This window comes from Manis pentadactyla, chromosome 12, assembly GCF_030020395.1.
Source record: "Manis pentadactyla isolate mManPen7 chromosome 12, mManPen7.hap1, whole genome shotgun sequence".
NCBI lineage: Eukaryota > Metazoa > Chordata > Mammalia > Pholidota > Manidae > Manis > Manis pentadactyla.
Window position 1 is genome coordinate 2,812,885 of NC_080030.1, and position 14,144 is coordinate 2,827,028.

Here is a 14,144-nt window from a genome sequence, read left to right on the forward strand (position 1 = left end):
GTTGGTTCACCAGCCTCCCTCCGAGGCCACAGGAGGCTCCTTCCTCACCTCTCCCAGCTTCTCGGGGTGTCGGGCAGCCCTGTGTTCCCTGGCTGCTCGCTGTACCCCAGTGCCTGCCTCTGGCGTCCTGGGGCCGCCTCCTCTCTGTGTCTGTGTCAAGTCTTCCTCTTATAAGGACACTAGCCCTATTGCACCAGGGGCCCACCTCCAGGATGACCTCACCCTAACTAATTATATCTTCAACAACCCTGCCTCCAAATAAGGTCATGTTCTGCGGACTCGGGGTGACGACGCAGCATATCCTTTGAGGGGACATAATTCTACCCGTAACACGGGTGTTTGTCAAAGTAGTCTCCAAGATTCTTGGCATGTCTGAAGTACTCCATCAGATGCAGAAGTCTGAGGGTTCCCCATCAGCTAGGCAAGGAATGGCCATGTGACCCAGCAATTCCACTCCTGGGCATCTGCCCAAGAGAACTGAAAGCAGGTGTTCAAATGAAAACCTGTACAACATGCATGCTCACAGCAGTGCCATCAATAGCCGGAAGGTACGAGCCACCCAGGTGACCACGGATGGATGGGCACACACGTCCACTCACACACAGGGCATCCCTCACCAGGAAGAGAGGGGCCCTGACACGCACCACACGTGGACCCTGAAAACACACGGTGCTCGGTGAGGCGCCATATACAGATGGCCAGATGGTGTGTGACCCCACTTCTGTGAAATGTCCAGAACAAGTGAATGCACACAGTACGGGCTCGTGGATGCCAGGGCCTGGTGGGGAGGAGGGCCAGGCCTGGGTCCCCCAGTAGGGGGTGTCTTGGGAGGCACATCCTCTGACCCCCACCCCCAAGCCCCCCTACACACAAAAGCTTGAAATTCAAATTCCATTTTATTTAAAAAGTCTGGATTGAGCAATGGCAAAGGGGCCGCCTCCACGAGGGTCCCTCAGCAGAACCAGGGTGGGGTGGTCGGTACTACTCCCCCCATCCTGGGGTGCAGGGATCTGAGTGACAGGTGGAGGCCCCCACCCGAGTGTGCAGGGGGGGGAGGCCCCCCCACGGTATGCCTGTGAGGGTGGGGTGCTTGTGGTGGCCACCATCTGGGAGGCCAGGGGTGGGTTTTCTCTGCCTGTGTCGTCCCCACGCCCTGTGGTGTGACCTTGTGAGGCTAGCACACCTTGTGGGGCGCCAGGGCTGTGGGGTTCTCTGTGCGTCATGCATGGCGGGTGACTTTTCTGGTTCAGGGTGCTGGAAGGTGAAAGCTGGGAGGATGCTGTAGAAATTTAGTTTTAGGGGGGCTGGAGCCCCCAAGGTGCAAGATCGGGTCTGGCCCCAAAAGGTGGACCCCAGACCCTCTGTGGGGTGGGGTGGGGTGGGGAAGGGGCTGCCTCTAGAACTTGTCTTCTCTGGATTCTGGGGCAGCCGCCACCCTCATAGGTGTTCACTGTGACAGGAGAGACAGAAGGGGACATGTGATGGGGGACCCCCATCATCTCAGCTCCCACACCCTCTCTGGGGACCCAAGAGACCAGCCACCCTCACTCAGTTCCTCCAAGCAGATGTCAGGGTGGGGGCCTGGACTTGATCCCACCCAACGTGGGCAGCCAGAAGACACCTAGGAAAACCCACCGACAAGCTCTGGGGAAGTTCCAGCCCCCCAGACAGATGCCACCAGCCACGGGAGGCTGGAAGAGCTCACCAGCCCACACAGCGCCCCCCAGTGGTCCGGCCAGTAGCCGACAGCTTCACACAAGAGCCACCTGGTACATCGGCCTACTACCCACACAGCCCAGGCCCCGGAAGTCCCCCTCGAGGGCGAGACCCCAAGTCCGCGGGCCCGCCAAGGCAAGTCTATCTAGCCCGGGGTAGCCCCATGGCTGGGCAGGCCCCGGGGACACACACCTAGCGACCTGGGCCAGGATCTCCTTGATGCGGACGATGAGCTTCTCGTGCTGCGCGGGGTCGCGCTCGATGGCGCCGTGCAGCCGGGCCATGTAGAAGTCCAGGGTGCTGAGCGTGGGGGTCTCGCCCGTGCCTGGGGAGGACGGGGCCCGTTAGCCAAGCCCGGCGGCCGGACGCCACGCCGCCCCCGCGGTGGCAGGTCTGTGGGGCGGGGCCCTGGGCGCACGTCAGGAGGTTCGGGCGGGGGTGTTGGGGCGTCTGTACTGGGGAGTCAGGATCAGCCTGTGGGCAGGGGTCAGAATACGGAAGGAGGCGCGGCCGGGGAGGCGGGAGCAGGGCCACGGGGGCGGGGCTGGCGGGAGCCGAGGGTGGGATCAACGGGGGCTGACGGGGGCGGGGGGCGGGGCTCGGGGCGGGGCCGCGCGCTCGCACCTGGCACTGGCAGCGAGGCGAAGCTGGCGGTGAGCGCCTGGCGCACGGCCTGAAGCTGCTGCTGCAGCGCCAGCGTCCGCCGCTCCTCCAGCGCCAGCTCCTGCTCCAGGCGCTCGCGCGCGCTGCTCATGCTCTGCGTGTGTCTCTGCAGCACCGCGTTCTGCTCCTCGAAGGCCACGTTCATCTTCCTCAGGCGCCGCAGCTCCGCCTCCCGCGCTACGGCGGGGCAGCCTGGTCAGGCCTGGCGCTTCCTCCCGGACCCCGAGCCGGGCTCTGCCCGAGCTGCGTCCCCCGCGCGGCCGTCCCCGCTCTGCTCCAGCCGCACACCTCAGCTCCCCGGGGCACTGGGGGCGCTACAGGCAGGAGCGCCTCGGCTTTTGGAGGTGAATTCGCCAGTGCTGCCGCCGGCCCGGGCGCCCTCCAGGCCCACCCGCCCCCAGCACCTGCTTCCCCAGGAGCTCCCGCTCAGGTCTTACCTTTGTTTTGGTCCAAGAACTCTTCAGTGAAGATGGGGACGTCAAAGGTGGAAAAGCCGTCATAGTCCCCACCCTGAACCACAGGACAAGGTAACCATGTTTTTTTTTGAGGGGGTGGAGGGGCGGCCAAACCCCCTCAGCGACGTCCCCGAAGCTTGGGAGGGTGTCCTCAGGACCCCTGGGTCGGAGTCTGTTCAACAGCAGCCCCCCAGCCCCGTGTGGCCGCCCCACCCGTCTGCACACCCGGCCGAGGGGCACTCACTGCCCCCCATGAGTTGGTCCTGGCTCACCCCGGGGTCCAAAGACCCCCAGACCCTTCTCGCCCTGGGCTCTCCCAGGACAAGTGGCACTTACCTTGTGTCCATTCAAGAGAGTATTCATCAGCCCGGAGCCCGAGTCCTCTGGTGGAAGGAGGGGGCCAGGGTCAGTCTTGCAGGTCTCCTCTGACCCCAGGCTGCGCTTGGCACATGCAACACCCTCCTTCCCCCCTACCCTAGCCAACCCTACTCATCCTGCGGCAGGCGCGCCTGGGACTCCCCCAACCCCCCGAGCCCCTGTGCCTCCCATCTCAGCCCTGCCCACTCACATCTGGTTATGCGTCTCTGGACCCCACGGGGCTGTGAGCCCCATGCGGGGGTGGGTCAGCCTGCCAGGTCACCTGTCCCTGGGCAGGCCCTCAACTGCCTGGGGGCCCGCCCTTCCCACCTTTCTTGATCTTCTTTTCCTGGATTTTCTCCGTGCACATCTTGTAGGCTTCCGACTGCTGGTACGCCCGCAGCTCCTTCATGTACTGCTGCTTCTCCCGCTCAGCCTCGTCCAGGTACCGCTGGTGGGGGCAGCAGGAGAGGGGTTGGCCCAGCCCAGGGCCCGGGGCGGCCTCCAAGGCCAAGGGCCCATCTCCATCACCCAGCTCGCGGTGCTGAGCCTTCCCATAGCTCCCTCCTGCCCTCTCCAGACGGGCCTCGCTTCTCAGCCTGCTGCTCTGGGCACCCCTCCCCCAGCCTTTATAAACCCCTCCCTGAAGTCTGAATACCTGTAGGTCCCCCTCCAGGCGGGACTGCCCTCGGCACCCATTTTGCCTGCTGAAATCCTACTTAGAGGGGCAAACCGGAGGTGGTTCCTGTTACGCTCCCTGGGTTTTTGCAATTGTAAATTACCAGGATTTGAAAATCGGAAGGTTTCACCCAGTCCCCCGCCCCTTACTTCTTTACGTCTACCCACGTTATTAAGTTTTGTGCCTATTTTTGCCTATTGCTACCCACCCTCCCTTCAACAAGCTGGGGAGGACTCATGGGTGGCGGAAGATAGGTCCCTTGGGGGATGTGGCGGCGGGTGTCCGAGTTGGTGCGGGGGAGGTCAGTGAGCCCAGGCCGTCCCCACCTGCTTCTCCGCAGGCTGGAGCTTGCTCCACTCGGCGCCCAGCATCTTGGTGATCTCGGGAAAGGGCAGGTCCGGGTGGCGCGTGCGGATCTGCTCGCGCCGCTCGTTCAAAAAACGCACGTAGCCCGTGACCGGTGCCTTGGGCCCGTTGGGCAGGATCTTCTTCCGCTTCTTGCCCTTGGGCCATCCGCGCTTCTTCACTGGCTGCAGAACCAGGTCGCGCCGTTGGGAGGGGCCTGGGTGGGGCTAGAGGACTGGGCGGGGCCTACCGAGGAGATAGGACCTGGAAGGCCTGGAAGTATGGCCTGGTTAGGAGTCAGGCCTGGGGTCGCGGGAACCCTGGTCAGCGGTGTGGAGATCGGAGGGACTGGAACAAGTGTTCTGCCCAGGGAGGCGGATGGCTGGCGCCGTGGGCGTAGCCTCTGGACGTGGGCGTGGCTTCTGAGCAGGCAGAAGGGCCCGTAGGACGAAAGGAGCCCCTTAGAGTGGCATCGAATTTGTAAGGGGCGTGGCATGCGGCACGGGGTGGGGCCCCAACTTCCGGAGGGAAATCTGGGCTGTGGGCGGAGCCACAAGAAATTCAAATCTTGTCCGGGGCGGAGCTTCAAGGCCGTGGCAGAGACCCAAGGCCTTCCCCAACAGTGCGGCGACTCACCTCCTCCTCGTGGGACCCTTTCTCGCCGGCCCGCGGGCCCTCGCCGCGCTCTTGCTTGACAGCCACCACGAAACCCCCATGCTGTCCCGGAGCCTTGCCGCCTGCTGGCCTGGAGCAACACCAGGGTCACCCCCACTGCCCCAGCCCCAATGGCGGGGCGGGCAGTGGGGGTCCTGAGTCCTGGCAGCAGGGGTCTCGGGGAGTCAGGGTCTGGGGATCGGGGCAGAAGCGCTAGGAGGGCCAGTAGGGACCCCTGGGAGGGACTTGGAGGCACGGGACGTCAGGGTCACCCTCACCTCCAACCCTGCTGGCAGAGATGGTAGCGAGGGGCCCGCACTGGGAGGAGGGGTGGGAGGTACTCCTGGAGGGACTGGGGGTGGGGAGAGATCCGCGGTGGTCTGGGGGATGGGGCAGCGAAGACCCTGGGGGCAGGGGTCGAGGAACTCCGACGGGCCGGGCGGGGGCTGGGCTGCAGTCCTGAGTGGGCTGGGTGGAGGGAAGGTCGCACTCACGCGGCGGCCGCGCCGGGCTGCTTGGGGCCGTGGGACATGGCCGCTCCTGGCAGCACCTGGAACGCAGACGTGTGGCCCAATGAGGGGCGCCCGAGCTGCTGGCGGCGGACTCGTCCGGGGAGCCCCGGAATGCTGGCCCAGGGCGCTTGGGGGGGCCCGATCCGGTGGCGGAGACGCCTTGAGGGCGGGCGCCCCAGAATCCTTTGTTGGGGGATCGCCCACCAGGAGGCTCGAGCCCACCGTCCCGGGCCTGGGAGGGGCCCCGCCCCGCCGCCGGGACCCCCGCGCTCTCGTCCCCCGTCAGGGCCTAGAGTTCCGCGGCTGTTTTTACCTCTAAAGAAACTTTCCCGGACCTCTCGGCTGCCGCTCCAACCAACCGCCCCGAGCCCGCCCCTGCCGCTCGCCCCGCCTCCAGCATGCTAATGACGGCTCCCGCGAACGCTTGGATTGGGTGCGGTCTTCCCATGGGGCGTGACCATGTAGATGAAGGTTGGCGCGCCGGCCGGCGATTGGCTCGGGAGGCCGCTGATCCGCGAGGGAGGTGAGTAAGGAAGGCTGCGGGCGGGCGCGTCAAGTTCGGCTGCGCCAGGCCGCTCTTGGGGCCAATCCGGGCGTTGGGAAGCCTCCGCTGGGCGGAGACCCGTAAAGGGCCAGTAGGCGCGGCGCGGACTCCTCCTCCCTGGCTGAGGGCAAGACTCCACGCCCCTGCCGGATTCGGGGACCTGCGGCCCCGCCCCAGTTGCCATGGGGACGGCGGCTGGTTGCGAGAGAAGAGGTTAAGGTCCTTCCGGGAAGACACCTGCCCCAGGGCAAGGTGGGACTGTTCTTAGCCCGCAGCAAACCTGGGAGATGTTACCGTTTACCGACTGCACTTAGGGTCCCCGGTGCCCCGCTCTGCCTGGCCCCGCTGCGAGCTTCCCCGGCGCCTCGGCTTTCCTCCTGTGCAACGGGGCGCTGGCATCCCAACCCAGCACAGGGGGCTGGGATAAGGAGCTGGGCTGGAGGCATTTGGGGAAAGACTATGGGACAGGAAGGCTGCAAGGACCCCATGAAGGTAGAGGGGCAGGAGGCTCTGTTCTGCGATCTTGGGGACCATCTGGCAGCAGCCTGGTCTTCTCATGTCTGGGGTGGAGCTGTTTCTGCTCCCAGGAAACCAACTGTGGCCGCCGGATAATCCCGATGGTCCAGCGGACCCTAAACGGGCCGCCCACATCCCCTCCTGGTCTCGTCTCTCCATCTTTCCCCTCATTTGCTCCACAGCCACCTCACCCACGTTCCTCAAAGGCTTCGGTTTAATTCATTTCCACCTCCAGGTCTGTGGGATGGCTGGTCCCTCCCCCTGACCTTTGCCCCAGATGATCTGCCTCTACCTCCTTAACGTCTTTGCTCAAATGTCCCCTTTCCTGGGGGGCTTTCCTTGGCTTGTACCCATCCCTTACCCTCCGTCTTATTTTTTCTCATCATGTCTGTTTCCTCCATAGACCTGCTTTCCCGTCCACAGATGTGTTCCCAAGCTGCTAGAACAATACCCACAGGAGCTACTCAGTACATACTCATGGACTAAATGAATGAATGCATCCTGTCCATTTCTCAGAGGTGTGTGCGGTACGATCCACAATAGCCATAAAGTAGAAGCAGTCCAAATGCCCATCATCTGACTAATAAACAAAATGTGATCCATTCATTCAGCAGAATATTAGCCATAAAAAGGAATAAATTGCTGATTCGTGCTACAACAGCATTAAATCTTGAAAACATGATGCTGTGTGGAAGAAGTTAGTCCCAAAAGACCGTACATATAGTGTGTGATCCCATGTATATGAATTGCTCAGAACAGGCAAATCCAGAGGCAGAAAGTAGATTAGTGGTGGCCAGGGACTGGGAACTGAGTGGGGAAGGGGACTGGAGAAGGGTTTCCTCTTGGGTAACCAAAATGTTTTAAAATTAGACTCGGTGACGGTTGCATAACTCTGTAAATATATTACAAACCACGGGATTGTACACTTTTAATGGTATATATGGCATGTGAATTAAATCTCAATAAACCTGTTTTCCAAAGAGGCCAGCTCAGCACTGACGAAGTCGAACAGGCCCTGGAATCTTGACAGACCCAGATTCCAGCCCCAGCTGTGTTGCTTCATCCACCGTGTGGCCTCCCACACCTCCCTTGCCTCTGTCTCTGCTCCGTTAAAACAATCTGGGTTGGAGTCCAAGCTGGAACGCAGGGGAAGACCCGCCCACCCCATCCCGCCTCTTTGTCTTGATTGACAAGGCGGTTACCCTCTAGAAGTTGCCCTCCTGCTTGCGGAGTCCCACACGAGGAATTTAGGGCTCTTCCTGCACACCCAAAATAAGTGAAAGGTTTTGAGGTTGATTTTGAAAGCAGTGAGGAGCTCGTTGGCATCCAGAAAAGTAGCTTGCATGGATATTTTCTAGAACAAATAAAGCTGTCTTCAGTCCAAACTCCACTGTACTCGGTCCAGTTCATGTAACCCATATGCACCCATGACCCCAGCGAGCAACATACAAGAAGTATGTGCACTATTTGACTTTACAACCTTCACACATTTACCTAAAAGCAGATCTTTTTTGCCCCCAAGTTATAAATTGCTTTTTCTTAGCAACAGAAAATTCTCTCCATTCCTAGTGCTCAGTAACCACAGCCGCTTGAAGTCATTCATTTTGTGTTCCTTTCTTTGCACTCGCCTTCATGCTTCACTTGGAAATTTTTATAGCAGGAGCCTGGGACAGTAGTATACAGATCTGCAGCCCTAGAAATACGAGATCCATTAAGGATGGTGTGAACTTCTTTGTTTTGAAATTAATCTAACTATGCAAATAATGGGCAGGTCCATTTCATTTCCACAAAATTAAGGTCGTGAGGTTAAGGCCACCACATACCCCACCATATTCCCCATGAACTTGTTGCATTTCTTACTAAAAGGCTCCCCACAGCCACCCTGGGACCTAAGGGAGTTGCCTCCAAGCTTTCCCTCCCCGCTGTTCCCTTCCTGGCACCCCCACCCTCAGCCCTGGTCATCCTGGTCCCAGGTCTGAAATTATGCAAACACCCTCCTCCCACCCCTGCAGCTGGACAGGGCCATCAGGGGATCTGATCTCTCCAAGGGGGAGAGGGCACGCCGGTCTGGCGTCGGAGGCAGCTGGGGATGCTCTGGGGACATCAAACTTTGTCCAGATCTCTCCTGACCCTCCCCCTCCCATAGGACTTTTAATCTAACCCTCCCACCCTCTCTCAGAACCCTACCACGGCTCCCCAGTGACCTGGTCCCTGCAGCCCCAGCACCAACCATTGAGGAGGGCTCAGAGGGCATGGCTCGGTCCCTGCCCCAGACTGGGGACCTCAGAATCTCTGGGCTCCAGCGTTGCTCAGCATGAGGCCAGATCCACGGAGTGAAGGAAGCCAGGAAAGAAGAAATGAATGACTCAGCCTGGGGGCAGCTCCTGGCTGGACTCAAGACCACAGAGATGTGCTGGTGCCCCCATGAGGCTGCCCCTTATGGGTAGGTCCCCTGGGTTCCTGACCTCACAGGAGGCTGATAAGCAGCTAGGGCTGAGCGATCTTTCCCATTGAGGTGGGCCCTCCCCTGCCAGTAATAAAGAGTCCAAAGATAGGGGAAGGGCGAGAGGACTTCTGAGCCTCAGTTATCCCATCTGTAAAATGGGCACACACCGCTTGTGATGTGGAGAAGGAAGGGAGGCAAGAGATGTGATAACAGGCTTAGGCAGTGTTTTTATTTTGCAGAGAGTGCCCACACTCTGCTAGGAGGAAAGAACCAAGATTCTTATCTCCCCTGACCCCTTTATCTTCTGCTAAGCAGTCTGTCTGCTTCTTATTCCCTGTTTCCTGCTACATTGTCTACTGAGCTCCTGAGACCCCATCCACACCCATTTTCAGGCTCCTTTATGAGAGCGTGTGTGGCAGGGGTCTACATCCGTGTCGGGGTCTGGGTGGGCCACCCCTCCGGCCACCTGAGCTTCCCATTTGTAAGGGGGCTCCTGTTTGGTCCAGTGTCTGTCTGAATCTCTGATTTTCTGCCTGTGCCCACCATTCATTCACTCCGCAGATATTTCTTGAGCTCCTTCTCAAGTGTGTGTGTGCCAGGCATCGCTGCAACCACACAGTGACTGGCACTGACCCATCCTGGCCTTCGTGGGGACCACAGTCCAGTGGGGTGAGACAGACAGCCACAGCTGGGGTGGGGTGCGGGCCAGATAATGTTGTCATGGGGGCAGCTCTGGAGGACAGGGGGACCCAGAGGGGAAACGGGTGCTGACAAGGCTTTCTGGCTGGCAATATTAAGAGCTGACATTTACACACCACTTTTAATGAGCATTATACCCACTCTAGAGCTGGGCAGAGTGAGCCCCCTCCACCCACATACTTGGGGCAAGTTAAGGGACGCCTTGGAGGGGTGGGCTGGATGTGGTCCCCACAATTCTGGCTCCAGAGTGCAGGTTTTAATCTACCATTGGAGGAGCCCGGAGGCTGGGGGACCTGCACCCAACATTTGGAGAAACTTGAAACAGGTTGGTGGTGACCCAGTGTAAGTCCGGGGAGAGGAAATTCCAGGGCAAAACATCTCTAAAAACCGAAACCAGCCAAAGGGAAAAATAAAGTTTAAAGCCGGCTCTCCTCTGCTCCTGAAGAAGCCCCCAAGCAAGCCAGCCTCTCCCTTTAAACTCTCAGGTTCACGCACGCCCTCTGCTGCCCAGGTAATTATGGAGATGAGCTTCTCTCCGCCCCTGAGAATATGCAAATGCACTAAAGCCAGGAGAGATTCTGGAAATGTGACAATTTTACCCACAGGCCACCGCTCCAGAAATCTGGCCTCACAATCTACTCTTTCCCCTTCTTCCCCAATGGCCCCTGGGCGAGAAAACTGGAGCATTGTGATCTGACTAATGACATAATAGCAATAAAATTATGACAATCCTCAAGCCGGAGGATTCAGCAAGGTCCCATGCACATTAAGTCCATAGCCCGTCCATTCCGCAGGCAGGCGGTAGCCGAGGGCTCAGAGCAATCATCATGTGCAGCTGCAGCCAGGGGGCGCGCTCAGGACACCAGGACTGTAGGGGAAAATAACCTTAGGGGCGATAAGGTACATGGTTTAATGGCACCAGCGTAGGCAAATCTTGTCCATCAGGTAGGATACATGCCAGAGGGTGGTCTTGTGATAAAACAGCGGCAGGAATGGGATCTCATCCTGGTCTAGTACACCAGACTTTCACCCCCTCCCTGTGGGAGTTCCAGATGGGTCAGTATATAGGGCTACGGGAGGTACAGGCACTGGCCATAAAGATAAAACAAAACTTCCCCACAAGATGCTCTTAGGTCCTGGACGTTTTGGGTACACTACCATGACCTTTGGGGGCCATTCAGCTGTTATTCCAGGAACAGACAAGAGGCCAGCTTCCAGGCCGTTCCCCTGAGGTGCCAGAAGGGCCAGCCATCGCCGGTCCATGTGTCAAAATGTCCAGGGCCAGGTCCGTTCAACAGTGAATCCAGGGCTTAATGCAGTGGGGGCTGGCGGCGGGATGTTGCGCACATGATATACGGTAACTGTCTTAGTTTGACCAGAGGCCCACAGGTCTTGCCACAACTCTTGTCCCCAAAAGGGGCCAGTGACCAACCATCCAGGTGGCATGGTAGCCACAGGGTCAAGCCCCCGATAGACGGCCCAGCTGTCAATGCAGACAACTATGGGGGAAGCACTCCTGGGTGACCACGAGCCATCCTGCCCGCAGCTCAGCCCACTGACTGCTCTTCCCCTCTCCATCCTCCAGCCATATTGCCTCAGTCTTAGGATGGAAAGCCACAGCCCTCCACTTCGGGGGCTGCCCACAACTGGAGCAGTCTGTGTGCCAAGCATCTTCAGGTACAGGGGCTTTTCCCTCCTGATAAGGAGTCTCGGCTACCAAGGGCTGAAAGGCAAGTTCTTTCTGCTTTCCATTGGTATAGGTCACTGGCCCCAATAAGCATTGGGAGTTCTCCACTTAAGGGGCTAGTAGAGAGGGCGCTGCACTGCTGTAAATATGCGCCCCATTTGGCCTGTGTAGGTGTCTGCGACATGCCACTCTGTAGCCTTTGGGTCCAGTCTTGCACCCACCCCGCGATGGGATAGGTAGTTATTACCTTGGTCGGAGCTGTTCCAGCAATGGGCTCCGTAGCCAGGAAGGCGTGGTACATAGCAGCCAGTTGCTTCTCTGTCAAGGTGGACCGGACCTCTGCTCTTTTCCATAGTTGTGACCAGAATGCAATAGGTTGGCGGGTCCATTCAAGCCACTGCCAAAGGCCCCATCCCTAACCATCTTCGGTTACATGAACATCTAGGTCACAGGGCCTTGATGAGTCCATTACAGTCAAGGCCTGTATGGCCTTGACTGCCCACTTGGCAGCAGTAAAAGCAGCTGCACACATCTCATCCCAGTCTCAACTGATGCCCTTTCGTACCAACCAGTATAAGGGCTTCAGAATTTGTGCCAAGCACAGGATAAACACTCTCCAGTAGCCCAAAAGACCCAAAAACACTTGTAATCCTGCCACAGTGGTAGGGGTGGGGAAGGCCTGGACCTTGTCTATAACGGCTTCAGGAACAACTTTAGTTCTACCTGACCAGACAACCCCCAAGAATTTCACAGACAAATGAGGTCCCTGAACCTTGGTGCTGTTCACAGCCCATCCTTCCTCCTGTAGGTGTTGCAGCAGTCTAGGAACCGCCCCTTCTAAATCTGAAAGAGAATCAGACGTGAGCATAATATAATCAATGTAGTGATACAGCTGCACTGTTTGCAGTTTCCTCCGTGTGGCCAAATCCTGGGCTGAGTCCATGACAGATGGTGGGACTGTGGAGGTGTCCCTGTGGAAGGACAGTGAATGTCCACGGCCGGCCTTCCCACGTGAAGGCAACTGTTCCTGGCTTTCCTGTGCTATGTCAGTAGAGAAGAAAGCATTCGCAAGGTCTACTGCATAATGATATGTTCCCAGCTCACGGCTGAGGGTGTCCAGAATGGCTGCTATAGAGGGGACAGCAGCATGCAAAGGGGGTGGGACTTCATTCAATTCCCTGTAGTCCACGGTCATACGCCAGGAGCCGTCTGGCTTTCTCACTGGCCACACTGGGGAACTAAAAGGACTATGAGTGGGCTTTATGATGCCCACCCTCTCCAACTCCTGGAGAGTTTCTCCAATTTCCTTGTGCCCCCCAGGCAATTTATACTGCTTAGTATTTGTCACCCGCTGAGGTACAGGCAGAGTGACAGGTGAGTGCTTAGCCTGTCCCCTCAGAACTGCCTTTACCACACGTACCCTCAGTCTGAACTCACCTGCAGAGGTCTGTAACCATAGGCTCTGCAGGATATCTACCCCCAAAATATATTCAGGGATGGGAGAAATGTACCCAGTATACTCCTTTGGGGGTAAATGCCCCATCCCCAATGAGATTTGGAAACACTCAGGGTTGCCATGGACCAGAGGACACTCAGCTCCTGTGCCCACCAGCGCCAGGACACGTACCTTCACAGGGGACTGATAAATTGCTAATTCTACACGTGGCCTCCGGTCCCCACCATGTCCCCCAAGGTGGGGACTTTGACCCCCGGCTCAGTCGAACTGCGATGCCCAATTGTCCTCCTGTGGGGGTGAGGGCCCAGGTGAATCCCGAGTACTGTACCCCAGGAAGTTTTGCAGGGACACAGGCTGGGCATGAGGCCTTGACTCTGGTTTCCGTGTCCTGGGCCTCAGCGGCTGGAACTGCTGCTCTGGCTTTAATCAGTGCCACAGTTCTAGCAAGATTCTATGGGGCTGCCCATCGAGTTTTCCTTTCACTACCTCAGCCTTTATCAGATCAACCCACATCTGGGTGCTCAAGACCTTCACGGGGCCTCTTGCACCTCTCCTTTCAGTCGTGGCCCGTACTTCCCTCAGTGCCCTTACTGTTTCAACCCCCCAGATCTGCTAAAGTATGAGTAGAGTAGCCTCTCTTATGGGGTGCCCCAGGTGGGGGGCAAGAGTATTCACTAGGGACCCACAGAGAGATGGGGGAGCTGTGTGCAGGACCAGGTTTCTCATTCCTACAGTGAACACCTCCTCATCGGGGCCCTGGGGGTCCATATTATGGATGATATTTTTCATACCTGATTCCCACAGTACCTGTTGGGGCTCTGCATACGTTTTCCAACTACTGGGAAAATATGGTAAATCACCCTGATTAGGCCAAACTATCCTGATGGCAGCTGTCAGCCATTCCAGGAGTGTCTGATTCTCTGACGCGTGACAGGCATTTTGCAACCGCTGCCGGAGGGAAGGGTGAGTCGTCAGGGAAGCCAGTGTACTCATCTCAGTACCCGACACAACAATGTTTTCCACGCCCAGATCCCAGAGACGTAAAAGCCATGTAGGCAGAGATTCCGACGGCCTCTGCCTATCCTGGACGCTCATGTCCACCAGCTCATCCTGGGTATGGGGAGGAGCATACAGTGCTCCCCAACCTGGGGAGGGGGCTGCTCCTCCCCCTGAGGAGCCCGAGGTCGTTTTGTTTTTATTTTAATTACAACCGGGCGGGCCTTTAAAACAAGAGAGGCTGGTACCTCCGGCGGTGGCCTGGGTAGCAGATCCGCCAACAGCCCCGTTGCCTCCTCTTCTCCCTCGGGCTCTTTCACCGACAGCTGGTCCTCCACCATCCCGGGACTGAAGGCTCTGCTCTTTCCTCCCCCTCCCCACGGCCTCCTGCAACGCGGCTTCTCCTGCCGCCTCCCCCC

The 14,144-nt window shown here is 58.4% G+C and overlaps 1 protein-coding gene and 1 long non-coding RNA gene across 4 annotated transcripts; one reads left to right on the forward strand and one right to left on the reverse strand.

The window, feature by feature from the left end:
• Positions 1–877: 877 nt before the first annotated feature.
• Positions 878–5,782, reverse strand: HMG20B (high mobility group 20B). Its single transcript, XM_036890808.2, has 10 exons — positions 5,695–5,782; positions 5,364–5,419; positions 4,852–4,960; positions 4,197–4,400; positions 3,522–3,642; positions 3,171–3,217; positions 2,817–2,889; positions 2,341–2,556; positions 1,909–2,041; positions 878–1,450 (listed from the first exon to the last, which is right to left on the reverse strand). Exons 1-10 carry the CDS (start codon positions 5,779–5,781, stop codon positions 1,438–1,440), a joined length of 1,059 nt encoding a protein of 352 aa, XP_036746703.2. The 5' UTR covers position 5,782; the 3' UTR covers positions 878–1,437.
• On the forward strand, positions 2,701–7,820 carry LOC130679990 (uncharacterized). Of its 3 annotated transcripts, XR_008992978.1 has the most exons (4): positions 2,793–2,906; positions 3,314–3,435; positions 6,845–6,959; positions 7,423–7,820. It is a non-coding gene; the product is annotated as an uncharacterized LOC130679990 (long non-coding RNA). The 3 variants fall into 3 exon arrangements; XR_008992976.1 differs by lacking the exon at positions 3,314–3,435 and having other exon boundaries at positions 2,701–2,906; XR_008992977.1 differs by lacking the exons at positions 2,793–2,906; positions 3,314–3,435 and adding an exon at positions 5,767–5,904.
• The last annotated feature ends 6,324 nt before the right edge of the window (positions 7,821–14,144 follow it).

Excerpts from the sequence above, each read along its gene's own strand:
- HMG20B (XM_036890808.2), bottom strand. The coding sequence starts at position 5,781 with ATGCTGGAGGCGGGGCGAGCGGCAGGGGCGGGCTCGGGGCGGTTGGTT. Across the intron at positions 2,557-2,816 it reads GTTCTTGGACCAAAACAAAG|CGCGGGAGGCGGAGCTGCGG; the intron begins GTAAGACCTGAG and ends GCCCCGCCGTAG. Across the intron at positions 2,042-2,340 it reads CGCCTCGCTGCCAGTGCCAG|GCACGGGCGAGACCCCCACG; the intron begins GTGCGAGCGCGC and ends CGTCCTCCCCAG.